At 37.7% G+C, this 23,032-nt stretch overlaps 1 protein-coding gene across 4 annotated transcripts in view; it reads left to right on the top strand.

Annotated features, from left to right (window-relative positions):
- Positions 1 to 23,032, top strand: part of MAP4K5 (mitogen-activated protein kinase kinase kinase kinase 5) — a 143,480-nt gene that overhangs the window by 39,399 nt on the left and 81,049 nt on the right. For 3 of the 4 annotated variants that reach the window (XM_068545603.1, XM_068545588.1, XM_068545597.1), the window contains exons 4-5: positions 20,568 to 20,658; positions 21,145 to 21,209. In XM_068545603.1, coding sequence (XP_068401704.1) covers positions 20,568 to 20,658; positions 21,145 to 21,209 — 156 coding nt within the window. Of the gene's footprint in view, positions 1 to 20,567; positions 20,659 to 21,144; positions 21,210 to 23,032 lie in introns of those variants that run through there. The other variant, XM_068545609.1, reaches the window with a different exon arrangement.

The following is a 23,032-nucleotide window of genomic DNA, read 5'->3' on the forward strand; positions in this document are numbered from 1 at the left end:
TCACGAGCTCTAGAGAGCAGGCTCAGTAGTTGTGGCGCACGGGCTTAGTTGCTCCATGGCATGTGGGATCTTCCCACACCAGGGCTCAAACCCGTGTCCCCTGCATTAGCAGGCGGATTCTTAACCACTGTGCCACCAGGGAAGCCCAACATTGTAAATACTAATTAAAAGATCTACTTCTTGCATTGTAGTTTTGCTATATATATTTTTATATATATGTATTTTTTGGAGTATAATTGCTTTACGATGTTGTGTTAGTTTCTGCTGTACAACAAAGTGAATCAGCTATATGCATACTTATATCCCCTCCCTCTTGGACCTCCCTGCCATCCACTGCCCCCATCCGACCCATCTGGGTCATCACAGAGCACCGAGCTGAGCTCCCTGTGCTATACCACAGATTTCCGTTGGCTATCTATTTTACACATGGTAGTGTATTTATGTCAAACCTAATCTCCCAGTTCATCTCACCCTCCCCTTCCCCTGCTGTGTCTACACGTCCAATTCTCTACATCTGCATCTCTATTCCTGCCCTGGAAATAGGTTCATCTGTACTATTTTTCTAGATTCCACATATATGCGTTGATATATGATATTTGTTTTTCTCTTTCTGACTTACTTCACTCTATGACAGACTCGAGGTCCATCCACATCTCTACAGATGACCCAATTTTGTTCCTTTTTATGGCTGAGTAATATTCCATTATATATATGTAACACATCTTCTTTATCTATTCATCTGTTGATGGGCATTTAGGTTATTTCCATGACTTGGCTATTTTAAATAGTGCTGCAATGAACATTGGGGTACATGTGTCTTTTTGAATAATGGTTTTCTCAGGGTATATGCCCAGTAGTGGGATTGCCGGGGCTATATATATTTTTAAAGAGTATTTTTTTAAACTTAAATATTCAACCATAATGAAATGGTTAAATAAATTAATCTATATTTACATAATTTGAAATTATTTTATATTACAGTAAAAAACATAAACTTTACCATCTTAACCACTTTTAAGCACATGGCTCAGTAGTGTTAAGTATATTTACATTGTTGTGAAAGAGATCTCCAGAAATTTTTCATCTGGCAGAGCTGAAACTTCATATCCATTAAACAACTGTTCCTCTTTGCACCCTCCCCCCAGTGCCTGGTAACCACAATGTACTTTTCATGTTTTTAAATTTGACTGCTTTAAATACCTCATATGAGTGGCTCATATAGTATTTGCCCTTTTCTGAGTGGCTTGTTTCACTTAGCGTAATGTCCTCAAGGTTCATCCATGTTGTAGCATGTTACAGGATTTCCTTCCTTTTTTAAGGCTACATGGTATTCCATTGTATGTGTATACCACATTTGATTTCTCCATTTCTCTGTTGATGAACATTTGAGTTGCTTCTTGACTATTGTGAATAGTGCTGTTAGGAATATACATATTCATAGTGCCCACTTACATGGGCATGCAAATATTTCTTTGAGATCCTCTTTCAGTTCTTTTGAATATATACCGAAAAATAGGATTACTGGATTGTATGGTAGTTCTATTTTTGATTTTTTGAGGAACTGCCAGACTGTTTTCCATAGTGGTTGCACCATTTTATAATACCACCAACAGTGTATCAGGGTTCCAACTTCTCCACATCCCTACTAACACTTGTTCTCTTTTTTTTTGATAGTAGCTTTCCTAATGGGTGTATCTCATTGTGGTTTTGACTTGCATTTCTCTGATGATCAGTAATGTTGAGCATCTTTTTATGTATTTGTTAACCATTTGTATACCCTCTTTGGAGAAATGTCTTTTTACGTCCTTTGCTTATTTTTTAATCAGGTTACTTGTTGTTGAGTTGTAGTAATTCTTTACATATTTTGGATATTAACCCATTATCAGATACATGGTTTGCAAATATTTTCTCCCATTTCATAGGTTGCTTTTTCACTCTGTTGATTGTGTCCTTCAATGAACAAAAATTTTTAAGTTCGATGTAGTCCCATTTGTCTATTTTTGCTTTTGTTGCCTGTGCTTTTGGTGTCATATCCAATAAATCATTGCCAAATCCAGTGTCATGAAGCTTTCCGTCTATGTTTTCTTCTAGGTGTTTTATAATTTTGAGTCTTGCATTTAGACCTTTAATCCATTTTGAGTTAAATTTTGTATATAGTGTAAGATGAAGATCTAATTTCATTCTCTTGTGTGAGGATATTCAGTTTTCCCAACACTTTTTGTTGAAATGACTGTCTTTTCTTCATTGAATGGTCTCGACACCCTTGTTGAAAATCATATATATGTGGGTTTATTTCTGGGCTCTCTGTTTTGTTCCATTGGTCTGTATGTCTGTATGCCAGTAGCACACCGTTTTGATTACTGTAGCTTTGTATTATGTTTTGAAATCAGGAGGTGTGAGTCCCCCAACTTTATTCCTCTTTTTAAAATGGTTTTAGCTGTTTGGGTTCCCTTGAAATTCCATATGAATTTTAGGATGATTCTTTTCTATTTCTAAAAAAAATGCCATTGGGATTTTGATGGAGATTGTGTTGAGTCTGTAGATTACTTTGGATAGTATGGACATGTTAACAATATTAAGTCTCTTAATCTGTGAACCTGGGCTATCTTTCTGTTATTTGTGTCTTTTTAAATTTCTTTCAGCAATGTTCTGTAGTTTTCAGTGTAAAAATCTTTTACCTCTTCAGTTGAGTTCATTCCTAAGTATTTTTTTTATCCTATTGTAAATGGAATTGTTTTCTTAATGTCCTTTCTGATTATTCATTGTTAGTGTATAGAAATGCAACTGATTTTTTTGCACTGATTTTGTATTTTACAGTTGACCCTTGAACAATTCAGGGGTTAGGGGCACCAACACCCTGTGCAATCAAAAATCCAAGTATAACTTTCAACTCCCCCAAAAGCTAACTACTAATGGCCTACTGTTGACCAGAAGCCTTACTAATAACATAAACAGTTGATTAACACATATTTGTATGTTACATGTATTATATACTGTATTCTTACAATAAAGTAAGCTAGAGAAAAGAAAATGTTATTAAGAAAATCATAAGGTGCTGTACACCTGAAACTATCACAACATTGTTAATCAGCTATACTCCAATATAAAATAAAAAGTTAAAAAATTAAAAATAAAATGCACATTCCAAGAAAAAAAGAGAAAATCATAAGGAAGAGAAAATAGAGTATTGTACCATATTTATCTATACTGTAAGTTTACATCATCTGTTTACAAGATGAATTGTCATCAATAATGACATCAATATTCTTTTTTTTTCTTGTGAAAAGTTTTTATTTTATTTTATTTTATTTTATTTTTAACATCTTTATTGGAGTATAATTGCTTTACAATGGTGTGTTAGTTTCTGCTTTATAACAAAGTGAATCAGTTATACATATACATATGTTCCCATATCTCTTCCCTCTTGCATCTCCCTCCCTCCCACCCTCCCTATCCCACCCCTCTAGGTGATCACAAAGCACCGAGCTGATCTCCCTGTGCTATGTGGCTGCTTCCCAGTAGCCATCTATTTTACGTTTGGTAGTGTATATATGTCCATGCCACTCTCTCACTTTGTCACAGCTTACCCTTCCCCCTCCCCATATCCTCAGGTCCATTCTCTCGTAGGTCTGTGTCTTTATTCCAATCTTACCACTAAGTTCATGACCTTTTTTTTTTCCCCCCTTAGTTTCCATATATATGTGTTAGCATACTGTATTTGTTTTTCTCTTTCTGACTTACTTCACTCTGTATGGCAGACTCTAACTCCAAATATTCTCTTTTGTGGTACAAAACACTGCAGATGTTTTATGTATTTCTAACCCTAGACATAAAAAATGAAAAGATAATGTGAGAAAGAGTTTTATCTTTATTTACAGGTATAACGATTCATGCATTGATAGTGAAGAAACAGCAATAAGATTGCTTTATGGTAGCCTAGTGTAATCAGTACAGTTGCTTCATAGTAGCCTAGCCTATACACTGATGAGTGAATCATAAAATTTTTATAGCAGACAGTATTAAAGTTATGTAATACAGTCTTGAAAACACTGTTACATTTTTTTTTAAAAACCATTTACCTGTGATAGTAAGCTGATATGTACTTTGTCCATTTATGAGGGAGAGAGGCACAGGGTACAGTAGTGTAATTCTTTGAAAGCAAAGTTATAAAATAGTAAGAAAACTAACACATTGTTAATTTTATGTTAAGTATCACTCACTTATGCCTATGTAAGTAGACCCACATAGTTCAAAAACCTGTGTTGTTCGGGGGTCAACTGTACAGTTTTGCTGAATTTGTTTATTAGTTATAACAGGTTTTTTGGTGGAATCTTTAGAGTTTTCTACATAATAAGATATGTCATCTGCAAACATAATTTTACTTGTTCCTTTCCAATTTGGATGCCTTTTAAATGATTTTTACTTCTGATGAAGTAATATTTGAAGAAAGAAATGGATATAGTGAGGGAGCAGGTCAAATGGATACCTAAGAGAACAGCATTCCAGGCACTGAGAACAGCAAGGATAAAAGCTTTAAAGCAAGAGTGTGTCTGGCATGCTTGAAAATGAAAAGCCCAGTGTTTCTAAACTGAACCAGAAGGGTGGCAGAAGATAAGATCAGAGAGGAAGTAGAAGGCCAGATCAGATATGGCCTTTTCAGCCATCGAAAGGACCTTGGATTTTATTCTGAGCAAGACAGCAAACCTTTGAAAGTTGTGAGCAACATAGTGTAGTATCTTACCTTAGTATCAGAAGGATTGCTCTGGTTGCTGTGTTAAAAACAGATTCAACATAGTGTACGGAGTGGTAGGGAGAAAATAGGGGAGGTTGATATCAAGGTCTAAAGCAGGAATATCATGACCATAATTCATGCTAGGGTTCAAGTGGCTTAGACCAAGGTGGCAGCAAAGGTGTTGAGAAAATGAAGAGTCTGGATATACTGTCATCCCTTGGTATCCATGGGGACCTGGTTCCAGGACCCCCTTAATTTTATGTAATAGTTAATAATAATTAAAAAGTACTTTTTCGCTGTCCTAAGGAGTTTGTTTTGTATTCCTCATAATATAAGCAACAACATATAGCTTTACTCAGTTCTCCATTTTCAGAATTGACATGTTAAAAGCTATAGTATAAAATAATTGATTAGATTTCTCTTTTTAATTGCTCAATAGCCAGTTACCTTATCTAAATTTACTATTGCTGGAAAAAAAAAACCAAAACACAAAGTGATGAATTTAAATTTTTCTAATCTTCTGAAATACACCAGTGCAGTAGAAGTGATAATAACAACAGACACTTACGTGGTACTTATATATATCTTAGAAATATTAACTTAATTCTCAAAGTAATTCTCTGTGATTTTATTATATCCTCATTTGTAGATGAGGAAACTGAGACACAAAGCAGTTGAGTGTTTTGGAATTAAGTAAGGAATAATGAAATGCTAAAACCTGGAGAAATGGCCAAGGTATTGAGGCAGGCTTAAATCTTGAGGAAACTGTTTACAACCAAATAAAATTGTGATTTGCCTTTTAGATCCTTCACATCGGGCATAAAGGATAGGAGACAAAGTCCAAGACCCATCCTAGGTGAAAAGTCACTATCCTACAGAAAGCTGGACCACCCCCAAAGGCCTTTTACGTGGGAAAACTAGGAATAAATTAGCCCATCCCCCAACCAGGGACTACAAAAAGTAATGCTTGTCTTGAATTGCAGTCACGCTATTTGTTTGGCTTTAAAAACATTGGTTTTTTAGTAATAAATATCTCCTAGGGTAGCACATCCAGCCACCTAGCAGAAGCTAATGTAATCTCTCACCTTTAACTCACGCTTCAAAGAATTCACATAGATAAAATTCTAAGAAATAAGAGCTCGGAGTCAAAAATTGCAGAAGACACAAGGTGCCTTGAGTAAGAGTCAGCAGAAACAACAGACTCATGAAGACATCAGATTTTGGAATTACATACTCTATATATGACAAAATTAGATAAATAAAAGAGTGATTTGAAGCTATGAGTGAAAGGTAATAAACAAAAGAAAGAAGCAGATTTGAAATATCTATGCAGATTGGCCTTCTAGGTATGAAAAATAATTATAGATTTAAAATTCAGTAGATATAGCAAGTTAAATGTTGTTAACTTGGGCAAAGGCAATATTTGAAACATTTATGTTGAAAAATTTTCCAGAACTGATAGAAAATACCAGGTATTTAAGAATTCCAGCCAGAATTAATAAAAAGAAATGTGCATGCGCGTATGTCATAGTGAAACAGCAGAATACTCAAGACAGAAGAACCTTGAAATCAAGAGAAGGATGACATTACATAGAAGGACTATTAAGACTAACAGTGATTTAAAAAGCCATGAAGGAAGAAGGCAGTGGATATCTTCAAAGAGCTGAAAGAGAAGGACTATCAATGAAAATATTTTTCAGTAATGAAGGCAAAGTAAAGGCATTTTCAGACAGAAACCAATGTGTTTGGCACAAGTAGACCCTCACTAAGGAAATTCTAAAAGATAAACATTAAGCAGAAGGAATATGATCCCAATTGGTAAGTCTAAGATGCAAAAAGGAAGGAAGAGCAAAGAAAATGATATATTGGGTTGGCCAAAAAAAGTGCCTTTGGTTTTTAAGTTAAAAAAAAAAAAAAAGCCACATTTTTCATTTTCACCAAGAACTTTATTGAACAACGTATTCACCCTTTTGTTCCACTACCTTCTGCCACTTTTCAGGCAACTTCATAATTCCATCTTCCCGAAACTTTTATCTTTTTGAGTAAAGAACTGTTGCAGGTGCCTTTTACAGTCTTCCAGAGAGTTGACATTTTTTCCAGAGAATTTTGTGAAGACCGAAATAAATGGAAATACAAAGGTGCAATGTCTGGTGAATATGGTGGATGAATCAGAACTTCCCAGCCAAGCTGTAACAGTTTTTGCCTGGTCATCAAAAGACATGCGGTCTTGCGTTACCCTGATGGAAAATTACGTGTTTTCTGCTGACTAATTCTGGACGCTTTTCGTCACAAGCTGCTTTCAGTTGGTCTAATGGGGAGCAGTACTTGTTGGAATTAATCATTTGGTTTTCCGGAAGGAGCTCATAATAGAGGACTCCCTTCCAATCCCACCATATACACAACATCACCTTCTTTGGATGAAGACCAGCCATTAGTGTGGTTGGTGGTGGTTCATTTTGCTTGCCCCACGATCTCTTCCGTTCCACATTGTTGTACAGTATCCACTTTTCATCGCCCATCACAATCTGTTTTAAAAATGGAACGTTTTATTTATGTTTCAGTAGAGAATCTCATGTGGAAATATAGTCAAGAAGGTTTTTTTTGCTTAGCTTATGTAGGACCCAAACATAAAAGAGATTAACATAACCAAGCTGGTGCAAATGATTTGTAACAATTGATTTGGATATTTTGAGTATGTCAGCTATCTCCCACGTGGTATAACATTCATTGTTCTCAGTTAATGTCTTGATTTGATCGCTGTCAACCTCAGTTGGTCTACCCAACGGTGGAGCATTCTCCAGCTCTCCAATCCACAAACCAATTTTTTTTTTTTAACATCTTTATTGGACTATAATTGCTTTACAATGGTGTGTTAGCTTCTGCTTTATAACAGAGTGAATCAGCTATACATATACATACATCCCCATATCTCCTCCCTCTTGAGTCTCCCTCCCTCCCACCCTCCCTATCCCACCCCTCTAGCTGGTCACAAAGCACCGAGCTGATCTCCCAGTGCTCTGCGACTGCTTCCCACTAGCTATCTATTTTACATTTGGTAGTATATATGTCCATGCCACTCTCTCACTTTGTCCCAGCATACCCTTCCCATTCCCCGTGTCTTCAAGTCCATTCTCTACGTCTGCCTCTTTATTCCTGTCCTGCCCCTAGGTTCTTCAGAACCATTTTTCTTGTTTGTTTGTTTTTAGATTCCATATATATGTGTTAGCATACGGTATTTCTTTTTCTCTTTCTGACTTACTTCACTCTGCATGACAGACTCTAGGTCCATCCACATCACGACAAATAACTCAATTTTGTTTCTTCTTATGGCTGAGTAATATTCCATTGCCTATATGTGCCACATCTTCTTTATCCATTCATCTGTTGATGGACACATAGGTTGCTTCCATGTTCTGGCTATTGTAAATAGAGCTGCAATGAACATTGTGGTACATGACTCTTTTTGAATTATGGTTTTCTCAGGATATACGCCCAGTAGTGGGATTGCTGGGTCGTATGGTAGTTCAATTTTTAGTTTTTTAAGGAATCTCCATACTGTTCTCCATAGTGGCTCTATGAATTTACATTCCCACCAACAGTGCAAGCGGGTTCCCTTTTCTCCACACCCTCTCCAGCATTTATTGTTTGTACATTTTTTGATGATGGCCATTCTGACTTGTGTGAGGTGATATCTCATTGTAGTTTTGATTTGCACTTCTCTAAGGATTAGTGATGTTGAGCATCCTTTCATGTGTTTGTTGGCAATCTGTATATCTTCTTTGGAGAAATGTCTATTCAGATCTTCTGCCCATTTTTGGACTGGGTTGTTTGTTTTTGTGACATTGAGCTGCATGAGCTGCTTGTATATCTTGGAGGTTAATCCTTTGTCAGTTGCTTCATTTGCAGATATTTTCTCCCATTCTGAGGGTTGTCTTTTCGTCTTGTTTATGGTTTCCTTTGCTGTGCAAAAGCTTTTAAATTGCATTAGGTCATTTGTTTATTTTTGTTTTTATTTCCATTTCGCTAGGACGTGGGTCAAAAAGGATCCTGCTGTGATTTATGTCATAGAGTGTTCTGCCTATGTTTTCCTCTAAGAGTTTTATAGTGTCTGGCCTTAGATTTAGGTCTTTAATCCATTTTGAGTTTCTTTTTGTGTATGGTCTTAAGGAGGGTTCTAATTTCATTCTTTTACATGTACCTGTACAGTTTTCCCAGCACCACTTATAGAACAGGCTGTCTTTTCTCCATTGTATATTTTTGCCTCCTTTATCAAAAATAAGGTGACCATATGTGCATGGGTTTATCTCTGGACTTTCTATCCTGTTCCATTGATCTATATTTCTGTTTTTTGTGCCAGTACCGTACTGTCTTGATCACTGTAGCTTTGTAGTGTAGTCTGAAGTCTGGGAGCCTGATTCCTCCAGCTCTGTTTTTCTTTCTCAAGATTGCTTTGGCTATTCAGGGTATTTTGTGTTTCCATACAAATTGTGAAATTTTTTGTTCTAGTTCTGTGAAAAATGCCATTGATAGTTTGATAGGGATTGCATTTAATCTGTAGATTGCTTTGGGTAGTATAGTCATTTTCACAATGTTGATTCTTCCAATCCAGCACATGGTATATCTCTCCATCTGTTTATATCATCTTTAATTTCTTTCATCAGTGTCTTATAGTTTTCTGCATACAGGTCCTTTGTCTCCTTAGGTAGGTTTATTCCTGGTTATTTTATTCTTTTTGTTGCAGTGGTAAATGGATGTGTTTCCTTAACTTCTCCTTCAGATTTGTCATCATTAGTGTATAGGAATGCAAGAGATTTCTGTGCATTAATTTTGTATCCTGCTACTTTACCAAATTCATTGAATAGCTCTAGTAGTTTTCTGGTAGAATCTTCAGGATTCTCTATGTATAGTGTCATCTCATCGGCAAACAGTGACAGCTTTACTTCTTCTTTTCCGATTTGGATTCCTTTTATTTCTTTTTCTGCTCTGATTGCTGTGGCTAAAACTTCCAAAACTATGTTGAATAATAGTGGTGAGAGTGGGCAGCCTTGTCTTGTTCCTGATCTTAGTGGAAATGGTTTCAGTTTTTCACCATTGATAACGATGTTGGCTGTGGGTTTGTCATATATGGCCTTTATTATGTTGAGGTAAGTTCCCTCTGTGCCTACTTTCTGGAGGATTTTTATCATAAATGGGTGTTGAATTTTGTTGAAAGCTTTTTCTGCATCTATTGATATGATCATATGGTTTTTATCCTTCAGTTTGTTAATATGGTGTATCACATTGATTTATTTGCATATATTGAAGAATCCTTGCATTCCTGGGATAAACCCCATTTGATCATGGTGTATGATCCTTTTAACAGCTGTTAAACCTTATGGGGATTCCCTTGTATGTTATTTGTTGTTTTTCTCTTGCTGCTTTTAATATTTTTTCTTTGTATTTAATTTTTGATAGTTTGATTAATATGTGTCTTGGCGTGTTACTCCTTGGGTTTATCCTGTATGGGACTCTCTGTGCTTCCTGGACTTGATTAACTATTTCCTTCCCCATATTAGGGAATTTTTCAACTGTAATGTCTTCAAATATTTTCTCAGTCCCTTTCTTTTTCTCTTCTGGGACCCCTATAATTCGAATGTTGGTGCATTTAATGTTGTCCCAGAGGTCTCTCAGACTGTCCTCAATTCTTTTCATCCTTTTTTCTTTATTCTTCTCTGCAGTAGTTATTTCCACTGTTTTATCTTCCAGGTCACTTATCCGTTCTTCTGCCTCAGTTATTCTGCTATTGATTCCTTCTAAGAATTTTTAATTTCATTTATTGTGTTATTCATCATTGTTGGTTTGCTCTTTAGTTCTTCTAGGTCCTCGTTAAACGTTTCTTGTATCTTCTCCATTCTATTTCTAAGATTTTGGATTATCTTTACTATCGTTACTCTGAATTCTTTTTCAGGTAGACTGCCTATTTCCTCTTCATTTGTTTGGTCTCGTGGGTTTTTACCTTGCTCCTTCATCTGCTGTGTGTTTCTCTGTCTTCTCATTTTGCTTAACTTACTGTGTTTGGGGTCTCCTTTTTGCAGGCTGCAGTTTCGTAGTTCCCGTTGTTTTCGGTGTCTGCCCCCAGTGGCTCAGGTTGGTTCAGTGGGTTGTGTAGGCTTCCTGGTGGAGGGGACTAGTGCCTGTGTTCTGGTGGATGAGGTTGGATCTTGTCTTTCTGGTGGGCAGGTCCGCATCCGGTGGTGTGTTTTGGGGTGTCTGTGAATTTATTATGATTTTAGGCAGCCTCTCTGCTAATGGGTGGGGTTGTGTTCCTGTCTTGCTAGTTGTTTGGCATAGGGTGTCCAGCACTGTAGCTTGCTGATCGGTGAGTGGAGCTGGGTCTTAGTGTTGAGATGGAGATCTCTGGAAGAGGTTTCGCCTTTTGATATTACGTGGAGCTGGGAGGTCTCTGGTGGACTAGTGTCCTGAACTCGACTCTCCCACCTCTGAGGCACAGGCCTGACACCCGGCCGTAGCACCAAGACCCTGTCAGCCACACGGCAAAAGAGAAAAAGGAAATATATATATATATATCATTGCTCACAAAGTCCACCGCCTCACTTTTGGGATGATTCTTTGTCTATTCAGGTATTCCACAGATGCAGGGTACATCAAGTTGATTGTGGAGATTTAATCCGCTGCTCCTGAGGCTGCTGGGAGAGATTTCCTTTTCTCTTCTTTGTTCGCACAGCTCCCGGGGTTCAGCTTTGGATTTGGCCCTGCCTCTGAGTGTAGGTTGCCTGAGGGCGTCTTCTTCACTCAGACAGGACAGGTTAAAGTAGCAGCTCATTAGGGGGCTCTGGCTCACTCAGACCACGGGGAGGGAGGGATACGGAATGCGGGGTGAGCCTGCGGCGGCAGAGGCCAGTGTGACATTGCACCAGCCTGAGGCACGCCGTGTGTTCTCCCGGGGAAGTTGTCCCTGCATCATAGAACCCTGGCAGTGGTGGACTGCACAGGCTCCCGGGAGGGGAGGTGTGGATAGTGACCTGTTCTTGCACACTGGCTTTTTGGTGGCTGCAGCATCAGCCTTAGCATCTCATGCCCGTCTCTGGTGTCCATGCTGATAGCTGCAGCTCGCGCCCGTCTCTGGAGCTCATTTAGGTGGTGCTCTGAATCCCCTCTCCTCGTGCACCCTGAAACAATGGTCTCTCTTTTTTTTTTTTAATTTTATTTATTTATGGCTGTGTTGGGTCTTCGTTTCTGTGCGAGGGCTTTCTCTAGTTGCAGCAAGTGGGGGCCACTCTTCATGGCGGTGCGCGGGCCTCTCACTATCGCGGCCTCTCTTGTTGCGGAGCACAGGCTCCAGACGCGCAGGCTCAGTAGTTGTGGCGCACGGGCCTAGTTGCTCCGTGGCATGTGGGATCTTCCCAGACCAGGGCTCGAACCCATGTCCCCTGCATTGGCAGGCAGATTCTCAACCACTGCGCCACCAGGGAAGCCCAACAATGGTCTCTTGCCTCTTAGGCAGGTCCAGACTTTTTCCCGGACTCCCTCCCAGCTAGCTGTGGTGCACTAGCCCCCTTCAGGCTGTGTTCACGCAGCCAGCCCCAGTCCTCTCCCTGGGGTCTGACCTCTGAAGCCCGAGCCTCAGCTCCCTGCCCCTGCCCACCCCGGCGGATGAGCAGCCAAGCCTCTCAGGCTGGTGAGTGCTGGTCGGCACCGATCCTCTGTGTGGGAATCTCTCCGCTTTGCCCTCTGCACCCCTGTTGCTGCGATCTCCTCCATGGCTCCGAAGCTTCCCCCCCCGCCACACCCCCCGTCTCCACCAATGAAGGGGCTTCCTGGTGTGTGGAAACTTTTCCTCTTTCACAGCTCCCTCCCAGGGGTGCAGGTCCCATCCCTATTGTTTTGTCTCTGTTTTTTCTTTTTTCTTGTGCCCTACCCAGGTACGTGAGGAGTTTCTTGCCTTTTGGGAGGTCTGAGGTCTTCTGCCAGCGTTCAGTAGGTGTTCTGTAGGAGTTGTTCCACATGTAGATGTATTTTTGATGTATTTGTGGGGAGGAAAGTGATCTCCACGTCTTACTCCTCTGCCGTCTTGAAGGTCTCCCCCACAAACCACTTTTGACACATTCATTCACTCACAGCACTTTCTCCATATACTGCACAAACCTTTTTTGTGTGTTTTGGTTGTGTTTTTACCTTTCTTGAAATAATGAAGCATGATATGCCGAAAATGTTGCTTTTTTTCTTCCAACTTCAATATTAAAATGGCTACACAAAAATTCACCAATTTTGATGTCTTTTTGTAAATGCACGCTGATATGACAGCTGTCACATACAGTCTAACAAAATTGTTCTGAATGAAGTTAGAGACAACTAAGTGCTACTAGAGCCATCTTATCGAAGAAACTGAATGAACCTTTTGGCCAACCCAATATATGGGTAAATCTTCAAAAAGGAAGATACACCTATATAAAATAATAATGAAAATGAAGATGATGTTTTGTGAGGTTCTAGAAAAGAAGTAAAATTCTGACCAACAATAGGAGGTGAGTTGGGAAGGGGTAATAGAGTTAATGCATTCTAAGGTTATTGTATTATTTGAGAGGAGAATAAAGATATGAATTATGCGTAACCTTTACCAAGGAAAGTATGTGCGTTAAAATTTCTAGCGTAACTTCTGAAGAATAGAGATAGAGGGTGTCAATTCCAAACTGGTTGTGGAGGAAAAAAAAGACAAAAACAAACCAAACAACAACAAATAACTCAATCTAAAAGAAGGTAAGACAGGAAAAAAGAAGTATAGAATATGGAACCAGTAGAAATCACAAAATAAGAAGTAGATAGTTATCCATACATTTCAGTAATTACTAGTAAAAGAAAAAATATTTAAATGACCTAGTTGACAGAAAAAGATGTTCAGACTAGAGTACTATCTTTTGTTAAAGTACTGTTAATGGTGTTTTTGTTTTTTAAATCATACCAACACAGAATGGTTTGAAGTGGAAAATAAGTTCTCCTGGCTGCAAGTCTTTTTTCCCTCTCACAGAAGTAACTACTATTTTTTTCCATTTCCTTCCAGACATTTTCTATATATTGTTCTCCAGACTTCTTTTTTTGTCCTCTCACTTTACAAGTGTTTGAACATTTTTCCATGTTACCATATATTGCTGTTATTTGTTCTTGTTAATAGCTGCAGAGTATTTTGTTGTACAGAGGTAACATTCACTTAATCCCTTATCGATACACATTTAGGTTATTTCCACATTTTTTTGCTGTTGGAATCAGTGTTGCAGTGAACATCTTTGTATGTGTTGTTGGGTATATAAAGTTTGATTAATAGTGCCAAATGGCTTCCAAAAAGCATGATCAGTTTTTCATTTTCACAAGCAGATTTGAAAATATGTTTCTCAATACTGTCTCCAAAATATATATTACTGGGAATTGTAAAACTTCTGCAAAACTGATGGGATTAAAAAATAGCTTTGATTTGCGTTTCTTTAATTTGAGAATAAGCATCCTTTATAAGTTTATTGGCATTTATATTTCCTTTACTATGAAATACCCATCCATCGTCTTTTCTTAGCCTGCTTTTGAAGGTGTGTATGAGAGTGGGGTTATTTGTGAAATACTTTTTGAAAGTTGATTTTGAAATTCCAAGATTCTTCCTTTTTCTTTTTATAAATTTATTTATTTTTATTTTTTTTATTTTTGGCTGTGTTGGGTCTTCGTTTCTGTGCAAGGGCTTTCTCCAGTTGCGGCGAGCGGGGGGCCACTCTTCATCGCGGTGCGCGGGCCTCTCACCGTCGTGGCCTCTCCCGTTGCGGAGCACAGGCTCCAGATGCGCTGGCTCAGTAGTTGTGGCTCACAGGCCCAGCCGCTCCGCGGCACGTGGGATCCTCCTGGACCGGGGCACGAACCCGTGTCCCCTGCATTGGCAGGCGGATTCCTAACCACTGCACCACCAGGGAAGCCCCCAAGATTCTTCTTTATCTCAGGATAATTTTTTATTATTTTTATGGAGTGCTTAGAAATGTCTGATGGAGAATACTAGTACTAGAAATTAGTTGGTGCAGTCCAAAGGATTCCTTTCAAAGACTTATAGCCAAGTTCAGAGATCCGGAATATGACATTGGTTATCAGTTGTTATGCTTGGTTCTTCTTGGGCTAACATCCATAAAATGGATGTCCGGAAAGTCTACTCTACCTTTGACTATATTCCATAGAAATCAGCAGTTCTTTCTGGATTTAATCTCTTCCTTGCTCTGATTTTGTTTATTTTTTAGTCCATGCTGTGTTGGCATTCTAATCATAGGCCACATTTCAGTAAGGTAGTTGCTCCTCTTTTGCTGGAAAGGAAGACATAGTAGTAAGTACTTTGCCAGGGTCCTGGGAGTTATTCAGCCTCCTCCCAGATACTCGCTTTCCAGTTGCCAGGATCCTTTTTTTTTTTTTTTAATTGGTTGCAGTTGGAAAGTCAGCTGGGGTTACGATGCAGCAACTCCAGAGATGACTTTCTGATTTTGGTTTAGGCCTCATAATGATGCCGTTTCCCTTTATGTCTTGGGACAGGCATTCCAGAAATTAGGATTGTCCTTTTCTTGCTGCAAACTGCCCTGTTGTTTGAAGCACTAAGTGACTGTTCCACACTATGGCTCATTCTTTAAGCCCTTTAAATTGATCTAGGTCAGCAGCTATTTATGTAGTTATAGATATTGGTTTAATTAATTAACCTCAGTATTAAATTCATGCTCTACTACCATATTGTTTCAGGGAGGGATATGATGAATCGTATGGCTGCCTTTCATTTTGCCACAATCAGATTTTTAATACCTAGGACCCTTTTTGTTGTTGTTGTTAAAATCTGAGAGGCATATTGCTTTTAGTCATTTCCCAAGTACTGTTCTTTAGGACCCATTTGATTACCAAAACCCTTAAGAGGATATTGAATCCAAGTGTAATCCAAAGGACCCTTATTATACACGAGGGGTGCAACCAGCTTACTTCAGTTCATTCCCAGAGTGGGAACACTTAAGCCCTTTATGTCAACTTGCCAATAGTATCAAAAGGCCCTACAGTTCCAGTCTCTTACCTTCCACGACTTCTACTCTTTCCTTATTATGTTTTTATAAATGTCTTAAGTGTGGCATTATTAGAGTCTAACTTAACGCTATTTTGATGGACTGATTGTAGCAGAAGCAACTGGTAGCTAAGTAAACACTGGCATTGGCTAATTGTATCCAGAGCTAAGAAGTTGAAAGCAAAGACCAGACTCCAGAGTGACCCCAGATACTAAGGCCGTATCTTATAGAGTAGAATGTTTTGGGGAATGGGCTTCCTACTTCAGTTAAAAATTGTAGTTGAGGGTTGCCGTGTGCTGCTAGACAGGAGATGGCTTAGGAACAATGTACAGCGGTAGAGTTTGTCCACCTTTAAAACTTGGTCTTCAGAATCTTGTAGTGCTTGTTACCCTTATTATTAGCAAATCTGTCTCTGAGTTTTAGCCTTGAAACACTGTGATGAAGGCTGGGATCACTGAATGTGCCAAACAAACCCTAATACAGTGGTTTTTTCAAAAAAATTTAAAACATAAATCCCTGTGTCAATACCATCTAGAGGGACTTCCCTGGCGGTCCAGTGGTTAGGACTCTGCACTCCCAACGCAGGGGGCCCAGGTAAGATTGCTGGTCAGGGAACCAGATCCCGCATGCTGCAACTAAGGATCCCGAACGTGGTGACAAAGATCCTGCATGCCGCAACTAAGACCCGGCACAGCCAAATGTAATAAATAAACAAGCAAACAAACCATATAGAACTCTATAACTAATACTGCACTTTTCAGTTCTTTTTTACAGCTACCTCTCAGAGCTCAAGCCAGTCTTAAAAACACTGAAAATCTGAAGTGGTTGCACTATACCATCTCAAACACAAGAGCTACTGTCTCTCTTTCTTCTCTATGGATCACCTTTCTGGCTGAAGGGGGGGGCCACTTGTTTTTTTCCTAGGACTGTCAGGTTGAGTTCCCTAACACACAGCTGCCCTTATCAGAGAAGAAGGGCAGAAACACCCACACATTCTGTCTCTGGTGGATTTTTCCCTTCCTATATAAGGACATATCCATCAGCCAGGGTTTTAGTAGGACACTTCTAGGCACCTTAGCCACAGTCACTCATGGCTCTTATTCTAATATTCTACTTTTAATGTGATTCTCCTGTAACTAACAACTGACTCAGTTTCCATGCTTCAGGTTTTCAAGACACCAAATGTGATTGGCTCATCCCATTTTTTAACGTCACTTGTCCCACCTCAGTGCGTTCAGCAAGTAGAAAACCACAAGGCACACACAGTAGGTCCTGCTGCATGGAGGTGGATTCTCTTAGGAGGGCTGTGGTCAGGCTGGCAGTGGTTAGTCCTTTAGAAAAAAGTGCCATTAGCACAAGTAGGAAAGTCCAAAGAGAAAATTGGTGTCTGAGAGAAGATGTGGCACCCTCAGGCGTATTAAATTCAAGGTGCTAGCAAGGCATTCAGGTGAAAATAACAGGTACATAGTCAAAACAGCAGATATGAGGCTCTGTTCCTCAACTACTCTAGTTGACTCCTGGGGTATGAAGAATGAAACTTCTCTTTTTTGAGAAAATAGCTTCTCAAAACCCATTTATGCATGAACAACAGAGCTGGAACCTACAGGCCTGAGGCCTCTGAACTTAGTGGATTTTATGCTGTATCTCAGTGAAAGGTAACAGTGATCTGGTATCACCCAATCAGAAGAATGAAATGAATCCAAATTTCAAGTAATTTTGATGAGGCTGATGTAAGCCATCAAAGAATAGCTATATCTGTGATAAATAACTATTTAGCTTACTTGCCTTTCAGGATGAACTTCAAAATATTATCTTTATGTAAAACTGCTTCATGGTACAATTTCGGTTCATAGAAGATTCTGCCCAGTTTGCATTAAAGCTTAAGACAATACTGTGAAATAGATATTTGAATAACATACTCAGAACTGAAGTTTATTCACTAAGTTGCATATATTAAAGAAGGCACAGTCCCCAAACACCTGAGTTATTAATGACCTGTTCTTGTGAATTCTAGCTTCTAGCTACAATCATAAAAAGCTGTCGCTCAGTCTCAGCAAGACCCTGTCTTTCCTGGCAGAAACCTCACACAGCTACTACTGGGAGCACAGTTGTGGTGTGGAACTCAGCTGATTTTCCTGAAGAATTAGTGTCTGTTACTCGTAGTTTTAATTCAGCCATATTATTGACTTTTACAGGTCAGTTTAAGAATTTAGACATCATTAAGAAGTTAGGCACCATTTGTGAAGTTACTCCTGTGAGAAAATATATTCTAAATCCTAGACTTAACTAAAGATTTGTTCAGCACAGCTCAGATATAAGACTTCTGTGCACATTTAAAAGTGATTAGGTAGGGAATTCCCTGGCAGTCCAATGGTTAGGACTATGCGCTTCCATTGTAGGGAGCACAGGTTGTTTTTTTGTTTTGTTTTGTTTTTTTAAAATTTATTTATTTATTTATTTTTGGCTGCATTGGGTCTTCATTGCTGCAGGCTTTTTACTGTAATCTTCAGGAGTTATCCCGTACTTCTGCCTCGGTTGATAATGGGGAACATGAAATTATCATCTATTTTGGATTATCTTCATTGATCCCCTTCTACTGGCAGATTATTTTTTAAATAATTAATTAATTTAATTAATTTATTTTTGACTGCATTGGGTCTTCGTTGCTGTGCGCAGGCTTTCTCTAGTTGCGGCGAGTGGGGGCTACTCTTCATTGCGGTGCGCGGGCTTCTCATTGTGGTGGCTTCTCTTGTTGTGAGCGCAGGCTCTAGACGTGTGGGCTCAGTAGTTGTGGCATGAGGTCTCAGTAGTTGTGGCTCGCGGGCTCTAGAGCACAGGCTCAGTAGTTGTGGCGCACGGGCTTAGTTGCTCCGTGGCATGTGGGATCTTCCTAGACCAGGGCTCGAACCTGTGTCCCCTGCATTGGCAGGTGGATTCTTAACCACTGTGCCACCAGGGAAGTCCCTATTGGCAGATTATTAAGAAATTATTTTCTTCCTCACTTTTTAAGAACTCTGTTTGGTGCTTGCTGAAATAAATTTCTAATGGTAAAATGTTGCCACTGTGCACTTATGTTTAAGGTATATGTAACCATTCATGTGATAACAGGTTTTGCCATTTTTACAAATAAGAGCTAAATTTTCTTTAAAGATTTTTACTCAGATTTTTGTTAGAAAATTGTACCCTTATTTGATTTACCTAGTTCTTTAAAATTGTTAACACTAAATTATTTAACTGAATTATCAATTAATGTTAACATGAAAGGACTGTTGAAAAGAGTGACAATGATTATAAATAAATTTGGTGTGTCATACCTAAATTAAATATATGTATAAACCACATCAGTAATGACTGGTTTTTTTAAAAGGTATTTTATGGCATAGAAAAATATTTAAAGCTTTGTTTTGGCTCTGAATTGAAAGTTGTAATATAAGGGGGAAATAACTCTGATTTGTGTGAGAATTTTATTTGTTTATTTATCTAAGGCCTAATTTCTAAGTTTTTCCTTCTTGGCCTTGTATGTTATTCTAAGATGACTTTAAGTTAGAGCTAGAGCTTATCTGGACACCACTGGTTTTAAACCTGATGTTGTTTTACAAAAGACCATTACAAAACACTATCTAATAAAAAATATCTTATGGTGATGTCTTAACAAGGAACACTTTTGTTTGTATCTTTCTTGCCTCCAACATATAGTAATATCGCTATTGCATTTATTGTGTCAAATATTGTATTAAATGCACTACATACTCTTTCTCACGGCGTTCCCAACTGAGGGACTTGTATAAACAGAAGCTTAGGGGCATGAGAATCTATTACAAAAATGGCCAGCAACTGGTATTACCAAAATATAGGGAATGTTTCTGGAAAGTGGTAGATAGGGAAGCCAAACAGGTAGAATGAATTCAGATGATACTTTAATGGATTCAGCTGTGATTCAGAAGAGTTAGATTGCCCAAGGTTACATTGCCAGTGAATGGCTGAATCGGGACTTGAATCCAGGTATGTCTAACCCAGACCTCGAGCTCTTCTTCATTATATTGCATTTACATAATACAAATGCAATCATTTTATCAACTTCTAAACTCCTTTTACTGGAGTAAAACACTGTTTCTATGCAAAATGAAGTTTGGTGGTGACAGTGTCATTCTAGGCAGTATTCCCATATTAACCATAAAATTCCCATAAATAACCAATATTTTATTTTAATATAACTTTTTCTAGTTAAACAACCCAAATAGATTTTTGGTGGACAAATTGGAAAATACAACTCAAAAAAGAAGAAAGCAAAGTTACTTTGAATTTTACTACCCAGACATAAACATTTTGTATGTTTTTGAGACATTTTTTTCTATATATATATATATGTACTTATATAATATATATATGATATCCCTTTTTCACTTAATATATCATGAACATGTTTTTGTATCAAAACATGTTTAAAAAAAAAAACATGTTTTAACTGTGTTGTAATATCTATGACTGTACCATAAGTTATTTTACCATGCTTTCATTATTAAGTAACACTGTAGAGAATATCATCTCTGCATATCTCAAGAAAATAAATTTTGAAGTGAAATTATGAGTTCTAGGATTTTATACATTTTTAAGGCTTCTGGCTTTATAGAAAGAATGTACCAGTGTACATTCCCATTAAAGTATTAAGAATGTCTAATTCCTCATCTCTGATACTTATTGTAAAGTTTTCCTTCTTCCTATAGATAGAGACACAAAATGTAACATGGTGACCAAGTTATTATCATTTTGTTTTTCAGGAGATGATTTTTCTTTGATTCAGCAAGAGATATTTATGGTTAAAGAATGTAAGCATTGCAACATTGTTGCCTACTTTGGGAGCTATCTCAGGTAAAAAACACAAAAGCATCTACTCTGTATTTCATATTTCTTCGGTCCCACACCCCCTCCCTTTCATGTAAGTGCTGTTTTGTATATAAATTTTAAAAATTATTTGTCCGAAGTTTTAAAATTTCTCAGGTGTTCTTACTGTCTACTCTTTTACATTAATAATGACAGCTTCATTTATGCATTATACCTTATCTGGCAACCTTAATGAAATACTATGAATGATTACAAGTAAGTGTTTTAGCTTATAAAACTGATCACATTCTAAAACACTTAAGGTGGGAACAAAGCTGAAATTAATATGCTTTTCTGTATCCTGAAGAAAGACTGCAGGGGCAATTTCCTGTTGCAATCTATCCTAAACCTGCAATGTGTCCTAAACCTGCAATGTATCCTAAACCTTTGTGTGCTGAAGAGTGACAGCCTTTCAAAGTATGTGAGTCGCTGAGAATTACTAACTAATAAAATTTTCTTTCTCTTTCATGTTAGTCGGGAAAAACTGTGGATTTGTATGGAATACTGTGGTGGTGGATCACTCCAAGATATTTACCATGGTACTGTTAATTAGACTCCACATTTTAAAACTTTGACTTTAATGACTGTTATTTGACATTTCTTGTTAACAAGGGATACTAACAGATAGATTTACTGTTCTTCTGTCCTGCTCCTGGAGTATTAAGTAAAAGAAACCTAAATTTTATATTTTGTTGGTTATTCAGTTAAATTGCTGGAGACTGAACTGAGAAATCGGAGAGTACTTGAACAATCCAGATTTTACTTTTCAGACGTAGTCTCTAGGAAGTCTTATGTAGCCTCTAGGGAAGTATTTTATCTACAAACAAAACTGCCTAAACTTCCTTGTAAATTAGAATTGAAATGCAAAGGGTGACTCTCACATAAAGCAAATCACATGTCTATCTTAGTAATAACTTAAGCTGCTAACTAGGAAAACAATTTAGTTGTTGCTATAATATTTTTGTGTTAAAAATATATAATTTTAAGAATTTGGAGTATTTTATTTAGCATTATGTTAATTTAGACAACTTTCTGAATTGAATTTTCCCTTATAATACTATATTAGAATGACTATTCTCTTTTATTTTACCCCTGTTGTTGATTTTTAAAAATTATTGGTAGAAAACAGCTCTGTGCCACTTGGTTTAAAATTCTTTTCTATGGGACTTCCCTGGTGGTCCAGTGAGTAAGACTCCGTGCTCCCAATGCAGGGGCCCCGGGTTCGATCCCTGGTTGTGGAACTAGATCCCGCATGCATGCCGAGACTAAGAAGTCCACATGCCGCAATTAAAACAAACAAACAAAAGATCCCGCATGCTGCAACTAAAGATCCCACGTGCTACAACTGAGACCTGGTGCAGCCTAAATAAATACTAAAAAATAAAATTCTTTTCTATGATTTTATGACGAATTATGATCTTTTATATGAAGAATTTTTATCTAATATCAATATTTATAATTTTTATCCACACTTTCACAGAATGAGAAGTCAAGGATATGGATTAATAAAACTATGCATTGGGCATTTTTTTTTTTACTACTTACCCTTTTAAATTGAAAGAATTGTTTTGAGACATTAATTTTATTTCTTTATGAAATTTCTGCTTTCCATTATTAAACCTGCTATTTATTGAATTAAACTGAATCTAAAAAGTATTCATCCCTGTAAATAATATATTAGATAGCATAATAATCAAGAACAACTACACTTATAATACCTGTTAATAAAGTGGTTTCCCTTCTTTTACTCCTATTTCATCAAGTTACTGTGAATCAAAATTCTATGTTCCTGAGTAGGTGTAGAGAACCAGTGATTAAAATATGTAGTAAAATATTTTCTTAAGTAAAGATTACATGTAAGTATATCTGATTTTGATTTCACTGTCAGCAAATACCACCCCGGATTTCAAATATTCTTTCATGATATTGGAAAGCGTATTTCCAAAGCCCCTAGTTGGGTACTTGCAGAAGTATTTTATATTTCATAGGGAGAGATTTGGTTGTCAGAAGTGACCTAATTGCTTTTTGGATACTTAGGTAAGGTATTGGATCAAGCTCCTTGTTTCGATAGATATAGTAAAGAATTATGCTAAGGAAATAATATCTTGACTTTAAAAAAAAGTATATGATGCTTTTTAGTATATTTCAACAATCGATCCCTTTATGGTCCTCTAACTTGTGTGTGTAACTGTAATTAATTATATATGTTTTTCTCATTTGGGGGCTTTATTGTTTAAAAAATTGTTCAGGATTGAGATCATGTCCATTGCTTTGTATAGAACATCCTGTGATGTCTAGTACTGTGCTTTTGCACATTATGGGTGCTTAATATTTTCACTGTCCAAAGTTGTTACAGAACAAG

This window comes from Eschrichtius robustus, chromosome 1 (genome assembly GCF_028021215.1).
Source record: "Eschrichtius robustus isolate mEscRob2 chromosome 1, mEscRob2.pri, whole genome shotgun sequence".
Classification (NCBI taxonomy): Eukaryota; Metazoa; Chordata; class Mammalia; order Artiodactyla; family Eschrichtiidae; genus Eschrichtius; species Eschrichtius robustus.